The 12063-nt window shown below is 38.1% G+C and overlaps 1 protein-coding gene across 1 annotated transcript in view; it reads right to left on the bottom strand.

Moving 5' to 3' along the window:
• The window catches only part of TRDN (triadin), a 274790-nt gene that overhangs the window by 78649 nt on the left and 184078 nt on the right, over positions 1-12063 (bottom strand). The window contains 1 exon segment of the mRNA XM_053973292.1: positions 273-305. Coding sequence (XP_053829267.1) covers positions 273-305 — 33 coding nt within the window.

Genomic DNA, 12063 nt, shown 5'->3' with positions numbered 1-12063 from the left:
TAAAACCAGCAAAATTATATTAATGGCTTCATTTTTTTAATCCCTCTACATAACCCTGTCTCAACTGATAATCAAACCAGATAAATGAGACTCTAAAACTTACAATCTTTTACAGGACTTACCATGCACTTTTGCTTCTTTCTTTGTTGTTTTGCCTGTAAAAACAAATTTTAAAAAGTATAAAATATTAATGATTAATATTAATTATGACACTAATTAATTTAAAATATTATAATTTTTTAAAAGTAAGATAAAAAGGAGAGAATATTCACCAGGTTCCATTATTTTTTCTTTTTTATGTGTTTCTGGAAAAGAAAAAAAAAGTGTACATTTGGTTTCTTGTAATGCTTTGTTTGATTACCTTGGACAATCATCTTTCATGTTACTATTGGCCATTGGATGTGACACATTCCTATAGACTCTCAGTTCAGTGAGTCCTTCCCTGCTTTCCAGTATGTCAAAATAAAGCCTTTATATTTCTAATCAATCTCTTCAGTGGTTTTCACACTGGATACACAGGGTCAGATTAGCTGTTAATAAGGGAGAGCAAAGGATTCAACTTTTATAATAAGTTTCTAAAAGGAAACCATAAAAACGTACGTAAAAACATCTGCAGTTTTGCTTCAGGGTGGTTTAAATGGAGGTCTGCAACCCAACTATATGTGCTTGAGGACAACTACTTTTTAATGGTAGTTTCTGTAATACCTCTTTCTGTGCTGCAAGAATGTGCTTTAACGCCCCCTCACAGAAGGAGCAGGGCAGCCTGTCACAGATAGAGACTGAACAACATCTAGCAGCCAGTGCTGACATTCACAGTAGCAAAAAAAAAAAAAAAAAAAAAAAAAAAAAAAAAAAAAAAAAAAAAAAAAAAAAAGTTAAGCTTTTTCCATCTGCAGATGCTTTTAAACAGCATATGGAAAGGCTGTGCTGTGCAAGTTTGGATCCACACAGGAACATTTCCTAAATTCAAGAGTATCTGAGCTGACTGATCACAAGATAGATCATAGAATCATCAAATCATAGAATATCCTGAGCTAGAAGGGATATTATTGAGCTCTAACTCAGGATATTCTATGATTCACAAGGATCATTGGGTCTGCTCCTGTCTCTCCACAGCATAATGCCAAGAGTCACACCATGTGCCTGAGAGAATCACCCACATGCTTCTTGAACTCTGTCAGGCTTGGTGCTGTGACCATTTCCCTGGGGACCCTGTTTCAGTGCCCAACCATCCTCTGGGTGAAGAACCTTTTCCTGACATCCAGCCTAAACCTCTCCTGATTCAGCTTCAGGCCATTCCCTCAGGTCCTGTCACTGGTCAGCACAAAGAAGAGATCAGTGTCTGCTAGTGTTTCCCCTCAAGAGGAAGTTGCAGACAGCAATGAGGTCTACCTACAGTCTCCTCTTCTCAAGGCTGCACAAGCCAAGTAATTTCATCCACTCCTCATATAACTTCTCCATGAGACACTTAAGTATCTTCACAGTCCTCCTCTGGATGCTCCCTAATAACTTTATATCCTCATATTGTGGTGTTCAAAACTGCACACAGGACTCAAGGTGAATACTTTTAAATACAAGCTCATTGCTTACCGCTATCCAATGACTGTATTTTCTCCAGGATTATTACAGGTTATATTTATATTAAAGCTGTGGTATAGAGCTGAGCAACATTAATGTTTAAACAGCTTCCACTCTAGAATCAAGACATAAAGTTCAGTGTTCAAAGTGGTTCTGAATGTTGTATCCTCACTAAAAGCAACCTTATTCACAGATGTGACCTATCACTCAATTGAATAAGAAAAAGGAAATAAGAACTGCCAACATAAAATTAAATATACTTATAAACAACATTAATATGAATAATATTTCCATTAAACATTAATTTGTAATCAATGCTAATACTGACTGCACAGTGGGCAAATAAAAGATATATAGTTCATGGAAAGCTATAAAAATTAATATTTGAAAGGACAAATTGATCTTGAATATTAAAAACCCCACAATTGTTAAGTTTTAAACAAAATATGTCATTACTCCATATTCCCACCCCAAAAAAGCTTGCATTGAACAATACATTTCCATTCTATCTGAAATAAAATACTCCTTTTTCTCTGAGTTTTTAAATCTCTCTGAAGAGTCATCTTTTATATATTTTAAAGAAAAATGTAGTTTCCAAAATAAAGCTTTGAGCCAAGTTCTACAAGCAAAAAGTTATTTTTCTTTTTTTTTTTTTTTTTCCAAACCATTTATGGAATTACATTACAACTTCAAAAACTATATCTTTGAGCCAGAATGTACATTTTAAAGCATCAAGATTAATTGACTGAAATAATGAACTTTAATATAGGCTCAATATAATCTTAATATAGTTATATAAAGAACATTTTAATGTATTGCTTTCATAACAAATGTTAAAAATATTGTAGGCTCTTTAAAGACACATTTTATATGAGAAATGAAGTTTTAGTGGAAATGATGGAGCAGGTTTATGTTGTCAAAAGAAAAGAGTAATGGTTGTGATTTTCCCCACAATGTGAAAAAGTGATGGAAGTAGAGAGCAAGGTGGTGTTTATTGCCTGGTCTTGATGGCATCCTACCCTGGGTTGCAATTCTAGTACAGGTCAAGGAGGAAAAATATACCTAAAACTGAGAGGACAAAAGTTTGGGACTCAATGGCTTGGCCACCTCAATGCTCTTAATCATGGCAACATCTGCAGCTTTGGTTTTGTGTAGCCTGAGTGCTCTTCAGACTCTGCACTTGCAGATATTTTAGGACTCGTTCTGGAAATTATAATTTTCACTGGTATTGTAGGGGTTTCTGTTTGTTGCTCAGGACAGCTTCATGGAAACTAAAGGAAATGTAATTCAGTCTTTAGTGGTTCTGAGGCAATTATTTTTCTCTTTCATTTTAAGATCTCTCAGCTCTCAGGAGATCAGGGAACAGAATGATCCTAGCAACACTCAAGTCAGTGTTTTGGCAAAGTATAAAATAATCCATTTATTTAGCTTTATTTCACATTTTTGTCTCTAAACTGCAAACATTAGGCAAGGCCTATAGAGCTTCTTTCATAATAGTTTTATTTCCAGAAGCATATGAAATAAAATCCTTTTCCATGAGAAAATGTAAAAAAATGAATAACATAGAATTTGACATCAAGCATTTCTGGGAAATCTGACATGATATGAGATACCAGGTGATTCATGTCTTGATATTTGAATGGAATGAACTGAAAACTTTTATTACACCAGCCATAAACTGCAGGAAATTTCAGACCTAGGTCTTCCCTGTTTGCTAAAAGTTATCGTTCCTTGATCTCAATGTCTTATTCTTTACTTTTGTTTGTACTTTCAAGTAGTTAGTGTGACACATGAAAGGATATTGCCATCTCTAAACAGATCAGACATTTGCCATGGGATTTGTCATTATTTTTATGTTTAACCTTTTTTGCATGTATATGAGACAGTACAGCATATTTTTATTCAGGGGAGTTTTGCTGGTAATATAGTATTTTTCTACCCTGAATGGAATTGAGATTTGATTTAGTTTGACATTTTACCATCTTTATTTTGTCTTATGCTTTAAACAAATGGCTTTTATTTTTTTATGAAAACTGGCAAAGTTATGTATAAGTTGCTCATAAAACCATACAAATGTGCTTTTTTGCTTCATTACTAGTGACATATTCCTAGGCAATTCAGAGTAGGTGGGAGAGAGAAGAAAACCTGAACCTGCCTCTGTAGCTCTTCCCTAAGCCACATTATTCCCTAAAGCAAAAACAGCACTGAAAAGCATCTAGGCTGGCAAATTTGCTGAGGTGTATTTTAATCTTTAGTACCAGAGTAGACAGTCACAAAGTGTGACCCTCTGCTACCTGACAGGAAAGAACAGTTGATTTCCTGTCATAATTTATATAGGTATGTGCACACATGTATGAGTATTTGTGTGCACCTGTTATTTCCTAATTCAGATAAAGCATTCATGTCCAAGAATGGTTCAGGAAAAGAAAAATTCTATTGGGAATGACACATATTGGAAAAGTTGAAATAAATGGCATTTCAAGTGGATATGCTGTTGTGTGGGATGCACCACATGTTAATTAATGAATACCATTTTATTTGCACTCAGTAGCTGAGTGCTTTCTGTAATGTTGTTTATCTTTTACCACAAATATTTCAGTGAAACCTACTGTTGTCATAGTCTATGCAGTGTCTTAGGTACTTAAGTCCATAGCAGAAAGTTAGTTTGGTCTTATAGTTTTGTAATCTTGGTTTTATAGGCTATACATAAAACTTCTTGGAACTTCATATCATGTTGGTTAAATAAAACCAAATGAGACAGAGTGGTAAAGCTTTTCTGTGGTAAAAGTGCTAAAAAGTAGTAAAGTTATCCTGTCATTAAGAATATTGTGAACATAAGCATTTAGATAAAGACGAGATCCCTTTAGTCCCTTCTGCTGAAGGGAAATGTTGCAATATATGTTCAGTCACGTAGTTAGACCTGAGATAATCCACATGAGAAAGTCTTGCATCAAACTAGATTTTTCCTGTTCTCCTGTTCCCAAGGCGTATGTGTTTTCCTATATTTCACTGCTATTCTTATTTTCTTGTTCATTGTAGAAAATCTCACCACTGTTTTATGCTTTGATTTATAAAGATCATGAACTGTACAAATACATTTCTTTCTGAAATAAGAACACACCTCTTACATCGTGAAATCATGCCACAAATATACTCACTCCTCTATATATGATCATCTTTTGAGGAGGGCAAAAGTTTTCCTGATAGATTTTTATGAAGAAAAGGAAAGCAGGTTACAGTTCTTTGTATCTTTTTCAGAAATCTGCTACCTTGTTGGGAAATATCTGATAAAAATTTTGTGCAAAAAAAAAAAAAGAAAGAAAAACCTGGATGAAATGCAACTGCGTTCAGTTCCATCTCTTTGGTCTGAGGCTTTTCTTCACAGGCAGAAAGCAATGGCATCAATACTGTCCATCATAAATTGTAGATATAATATGAGAATATATGTTACAGAAGAGTCTAATCCATACCACTGCTCCCCTGCAAATCAAGTGGCATTTTCATAATGATCACAATGAACTGGATGAGGCCCATTTATTTCCATTATCGCAAAATGAAGTTGGTACCACTTCCAGAACATTATTACCTGGAAAGATAATTATATCCGTAGTGTATGCGATAGTCTGGATTCAACAAAGCTTAAGCATGCCCTTGAATGCTTGGCTAGGTGACCCACCTGGTGCAGGCAGGAAAGGCTGTGGATGTTGTCTGTTTGGACTTCAACAAGGCCTTTGACACTGTCTCGCACAGCATGCTCCTGGAAAAGCTGGCAGCCCACAGCTTGAACAGGAGCAGTCTTCGCTGGGTTAGGAACTGGCTGGATGGCCAGGCCCAGAGAGTGGTGGTGAACAGTGCTGCATCCAGCTGGGGAGAGTCACCAGCGGTGTCCCTCAGGGGTCTGTGCTGGGGCCAGTTCTGTTCAATGTTTTTATTGATTACATGGATGAGGGAATTGAGTCTTTCATTAGTAAATTTACAGATGACACTAAGCTGGGAGCATGTGTTGATCTGTTGGAAGGTAGGAGGGCTCTGCAGAGGGTTCTGAAACAGTTGGATGAATGGGCAGAGTCCCATAAGACGAAGTTCAATAAATCCAAGTACCGAGTTCTGCATTTTGGCCACAATAATGCCCTGCAGTGTTATAGGCTGGGGATGATGTGGCTGGACAGTGCCCAGGCAGAAAGAGGCCTGGGGGTTCTGGTCAACAGCCGGCTGAACCTGAGCCAGCAGTGTGCCCTGGTGGCCAAGAAGGCCAGTGGCATCCTGGCCTGTATCAGGAATAGTGTGGCCAGCAGGAGCAGGAAGATCATTCTTCCCCTGTACCTGGCACTGGTGAGGCCACACCTTGAGTGCTGTGTCCAGTTCTGGGCCCCTCAGTTTGGGAAGGACGTTGAGATGTTTGAGCGTGTCCAGAGGAGGCAACGAGGCTGGTGAGGGGCTTGGAACACAAGCCCTGTGAGGAACAACTGAGGGAGTTGGGGGTGTTTAGCCTGGAGAAAAGGAGACTCAGGGGTGACCTTATCACTCTCTACAACTCCCTGAAGGGTGATGGTAGTCAGGTGGGGTTTGGCGTCTTTCTCCAGGCAGCAACTGACAGAACCAGAGGACACAAGCTGCGTCAAGGGAAATATAGGTTGGACATTAGGAAAACGTTTTTATGGAAAGGATGATAAAGTACTGGAATGGTCTGCCAGGAGAGGTGGCAGAGTCACCATCCCTGGATGTGTTTAAAAAAAATTGGATGTGGCACTCAGTGCCATGGTCTAGATGAGGTGTTAGGGGATGGGTTGGAGTTGATGATCTTGAAGGCCTCTTCCAACCTAGTCATTCTGTGAATTCTGTGATTCTGTGAACTCAAGATTGAGTTAAAGATATGTTAAATCTTTGTTGAAATTGGGCCCAATTCTAGGCAAAAGTGCACTCAAATAATTAAACAAATTCAGGGCTATGAAAGTTTGCCAGCCTCAGAACAAAGCACCTTAAAATGACTTTTCTGTAAAGAGTGGACACTTATATAATCCTTTTAGCTCTGATTTTTTAATTGCACTTAATTTGACACTCTTTTATTGATATTATTTTTACTTTCATGTATGAATAAAAAAAAATTGTAGTTTACTTGCTCCCCCTGCCTTGCTCTTAAAGTAGTGCTGTCTTTGTATTAGCAATACAAAAGTACTTTGATGCATAGCAAATATCTGGTGACAAAAAAAAAGAAACAAGACTGCATTTACAGTACAAGTGTCTTCACACACACTGTGATCTGAAAGGAAGTACTGGAAATTATTTTAACTCTATATTATCTTGAAAGAGAGAATACACTAAGGAAAGTATAAATGCAAAATAATGTGCCAAGCTATGAGACTCGGAATTTCAACATCCTAACAAAAGTAGGAAAAAATATAATGGATTTTAGGCCATTTACTCAAAAACATTTTAAAAATTGGTGAATTAAAACTGGATTTCAGATTAGAAAGCTTAGTGTAAAATAAGCTATTTCATGCTCTATTTAAATAAATCCTACGTATAAAGAATTCATGGTTGTAAAGTTAAGTCTTCTAACATCAGAAAATTCTTCCCCTTACAGGGTGTCATCTATTGTGACATAAGTAAAGAATTCATTTTTCCTTTCCCATTCACAGTCAGATAATGGCTCAGCTTACATAATCCTGTGGACAATTTAAGACATCATGTTCTGTAATATTTTCTCGAACTTCAACTGAGATGAAAATGTCAGTGGGTTGAAATGATTTGTGGAATACATCTCCATCCATGTAATAGATTCTTGTAAATATTAAGTGGCTAAGTGATGGACTACTGCACCAGCAACAAGATTTTAGCTGCTGAGGGTGCAGTGCATTCCTGGCGTACCACAAGCAGAGTCAGCTCTGAGGCTTCAATAAAGCCAAGTGGAAGCACCCTGGGACAAACAGTTGAGGACCAAAACTCAGTTTCTCCTTCCTTCGGCATATTGCTGAGGATTGAGCTCAGATAATCTCCATCTACTGTACAAAAACAGGCAAGACTGGAGCCATCCCATTGAAACCAGAAAGAAAATTACTAAGTCAGAGAAGATACGATATTTAACTTCCCGAAAATCTAAGGTGGGACAGAGGAAGAATTATGCTAAAATGGACTGAAAAGAAAGCTTTGGTGATTCAGAAGGACTGCAGAATGATCCTGGATCTAAATTCAAAGATCCTGAGCAGCAGTATTAATACAGGTAGGGCTTCATTATTTTGTTTAGTGCTGCATAAACACCTGCTATCTGAGTGAAGATATATTTTGTATAAAAATAAACTGCAAAGCTTGTCCTTCTGCATTCAGTAAGTTACCTCTAACATTTGTCGCCAAAAAGATAGTCTGTAAACCCGGAATATAAACCAGGAATAGCTGTGCTTATGTTCTGAAAAAGTCTGAGAGGGTTACCTTTAGGAAACAGAAAATTGAACTGTCTACTCCAGCTACCAGAATAATTTTCTTGGTAACATAGTACGACAGAAATACATGCAGAGATGCTTTCACCAGGTGCAATGGCTGCTTATGAAGAGAAATTTCAGGGCACACAGAGGCCCTCAGACATAAAATCCTGAAGAGAATGCAGGATGGAAAACTTTATAATGTCCCTACAGAGAGAGAAAGAGACAGGCACCTTTTCCTTTCTCCAAAAGTACTTACAGGGGGTGTAAACTTGACCCTGATTTTCAAAGTCTCTCCTCTTGGACTGTCTACACACATCTACACAAGATGAGAATACATAGTTTGATGGATGATGCAGAGAGTGTGGGGCTATGACTAAAATACATCCCTGACATGTGACTTGAGACTTGAATCTGAGAAACCTGACAAAAAATCCATTATAAGTTTGCTTGTTCCACTGTGTTGCTAAATTATGCAATATAATTGCTGAATTTTATTAATCTTCTGTAAAATATGGTTTTAGCTTTCTATATACCTGTGTCCTACATGTGATAATTAAAAGATAATCAATAATCCAGCTCCTTGACAAATTTTTTCTACATTTCAGACATACCTACTGTGCCATAAACTTCTGGGTTTTTTTCCTTTTTATGTAGATTAAAACTGGTTAGACCTCATGGCAATAGCTTTCCTGCTGCCATTTTAGTTACAATCATTTATCTTGAACCAAGAGTTAAAATAACCTCCCTGCTAAGTAAATAGTGCCCATTGCCAGTAAAACCAGTAGTGCTTCCTTCTTTGACAGAGTGATCTGAACCTATACAACCCATCCTCTAACCAAGTTTTTCAGTATAGCCTGCATTCCAATATTCTATACTTACTCCATGGACCTATTTCTTACATAATTTCATACAAAATGTCCTCTTTCTGCTTCTTACAAACAGTGAAAAGATTGGTGGCATAATAAAGTAATAGTAGTTCTGGTACAACTGGCAGTCACTTTGGGAGATTGGATGCAGCTGACACCTGAGCACTTAAAATTAGCTATTGTCTGTCATATTTTACTTTATTCTTTCTGGATCCAGACTAAATTTTATTGATTTTCAAGGAGGAAATTGTGCTTAAAAGTAGTTTCTGTTATGAACTCAAATCAAGTGATGAAAAAGATTTTTTTTTGCACGTCTGTGGAGAGGAAGATGAGAAAAATTAGGCATTAAAACCCAGTAATTAGGCAGTTAAGTGACGGTACAAAATCTGTTAAACATACTGTAAAATTAATTAAAAATTTCAAGACCATTCCAGCGAAATTCTAAGCAGCAATTAGGATTTAATTTTTGCAGTGTTGAAAAGAGTTAGAACTGGTTTTCAAATCAGGCAAATTATCAGGGGAAAGCACTGTCACTGGTGCTTAGAGAAGGTGCAGGAGTCTTGCCTATGAAAGGAGGCCATCTCCTGAGAGGGACTCAGAGATGAGCTGTTCCCATCCCTCTCCCTAGCTACAGGAGTGCCACAAACCAGTGGCACTGAGGCTCCTCACTGCCTGCAGGGGAATACAGTCAGCCTCTGGCTAATTTAGCTGGAAATGCTCACTGCATGGTTTCATTGAGTCTCTGCTCCATCTCCTGTCCTGCACCTCCATGCATTAGCTTTTCCCACAGTGACAAAACAGACCCAGCAAACTCACTAAACCGAGGTGTGATGGCTCTGCCCCACCGGCAGCTGGAACATTCATCCAGCAGAATTAACTACAGCTACAGGGCATGAGAAGGATTGAGGTGTGAGGGTCCAGAGGGATGGCAATAAGAGGCAGATTTCCCTCCTAGCGCCCTCTCCTGACAAAAGATGTCAGGATGAGGCATCTACTCACCACCTACACCCCTGGCTCTGAGAAACTCTTCAGAGAGAGTCTGCTGGGCCCAGCACAAGGGGTGCCTGAGGAAATCCTGTGGAAGAAAACGGTGCCACTCCTCAGGGTAAAAGGACAGACTGATATTTTGTAAGGGTAGGTCACTCTCAGACTTGTTCTGCTGGCACAGCTGGGCAACAATGCACTGTGCAGAAAAAAAAAGAGGGAATGCCTGCAAGATTTAAAATGGGAACAACATAAAACAGAGTTACTGAGGAAGACGTGTAACAAAATATCTTCAACTCTGATTTCTCCCCTTAGAACAGCATCACTTGCATATATCTACTAAACTGTTCTGCTTTACAGCCAAATACTGGGATCTCAAGCCCAGTTTTCGATGACAGAGAGGTGATTTTTTCCAAATAGAGAAATCCGGTAATGTTTGAAAATAGCCACTTTCAAAATTAAGTGATGGAAATTTATTGAGACTGGTTTCCTAGAGCAACTGTCAGCTTGCAGATCCAGAAGTTTTTATAGACTTCCAAACTCCATATTCACTTTCTTTGCTTTCTCTGTATACATGTAGGGAGATTAAAATAGTGTGTTGAATTAGGCAGGGATTTCTCAACCAGTGACATTAAGATCAGGAACATATGTGGTGTAGATACACTGTGAGATGACCAGCTGTGCTCTCAGTCTGTTCAATCTGTTAAGAGGAGTAAACCTTGAGCTTTAGGCATTCTTGGGTACAGGTTGTGATGTAATAAGAAATGTGTAAGAAAATGAAATATGAAATTGGATAATGTATTTAATTTACTGTGCTAATAGGCAGCAGTCTACTTATGATGTTGCCAAACAAGCATATTTAATATTTTGCTATGGTGAGTTATTTTGGTGGTAAATTAATTTTCAGAGAACTGGAGGGGAAACTAAAATGTAGAACTCAGAACCTATTGCTCTTTACAATTTTTAAGGCAAACTAGATATTTTGAAATGTGTCAGAACAGACAAACTTGTTTTATTTTTTCATAAGAAGCCATGCCAGTTTTCCTCCTTTCTTTTCCTTAAGCAGATTACTGTCATCGCCATTCTTGCCAACAAGCAGACTCATTCGAATATTTTTCAAACATGAACACAAATATTGGATGCAAGCAGGTGGAATGAATTAATTATAAGCATATGGTTCTAACATAATTTCTACAGAGTACTGTTGAGACTTCTAAGGGTCTAGCTATACAACACACTCTGGCATCAAAGCTGCTTTAAGAAATTATCAGTGACATGAATGTAAATGTTTGTGGAGCCAGACTCATTGACAGGCTGAACACCCTGCCACACACACATTCCTAGCACAGCTTTCAGCTGTAAGCCATGGCAATGGGATGGTTTACACTGCTCCCCCTGTTGTGTTAGCAGAGATGAACGTGGTGTCAAACAAACACAGCAGGTAGGGATGGGGAGCACTGGTGGGGAAATGGTGCTTTCCCAGGCCAGTGTCACACAGTGACAGCCACACAATTTGTGCTGCAATAGCCCACATCCTCTGTGATTCCAGGCTGTGAGTCCTGTGGTAGAGACAACTGCAGGTGTTCCTGGCTTGCACTGATCCTTGACCAATTCCCACTCACCCCTACTGATGAAAGTTATTACTTCCTTTTTCAGTGGAGGAGAGCTCTGAAATAGACTACTGAAACAGCCTGAATTAGAAAAAGATAGCCAGAAAACAATCTTAAAGGAAAAAAAAAGAAAAGCTATCTTAGATCCATTCGGGGGAATCAGCTGGAGGCAAGAAGCAGCAGAGGTAGTGTGGGCTGGCCACTGCTGGGATGCCAGCACCAGGCACAGCTCAATGGCACAGTCTGGTGCAGCACCAGCTATCCTGCTTTAGACTAGAATAATATTATGGTTTTATACTCTCCACATTTTCATATTGGAATTCCTGAGGGGTTTTTTGATAGTTAATATAAAATGTAGTCAAACTACAAATATAATGACTATTCAGGTTGTTATTCATTATATTGGGTTTTCTTTAATTAAGCAGATATGAGATGTGGCATTTTTGAAGATGGCTATGAAGCAGATGGGATCATAAATAAATAAAAATTATTAGATTTTTACAATCCCATCTAACTTCAGATAGGAATTTATGCCATTATTTGTTTAAAAAAAGTTTGCTTGTCTTTTCAGTGCATATTTATGATTATCCAAGAGCTCAATTTTGA

Source organism: Vidua macroura, chromosome 3, assembly GCF_024509145.1.
Source record: "Vidua macroura isolate BioBank_ID:100142 chromosome 3, ASM2450914v1, whole genome shotgun sequence".
Taxonomy (NCBI): Eukaryota; Metazoa; Chordata; class Aves; order Passeriformes; family Viduidae; genus Vidua; species Vidua macroura.
The sequence above is the reverse complement of the archived record's forward strand: the minus strand, read 5'-3'. Positions and strand labels throughout refer to the sequence as shown.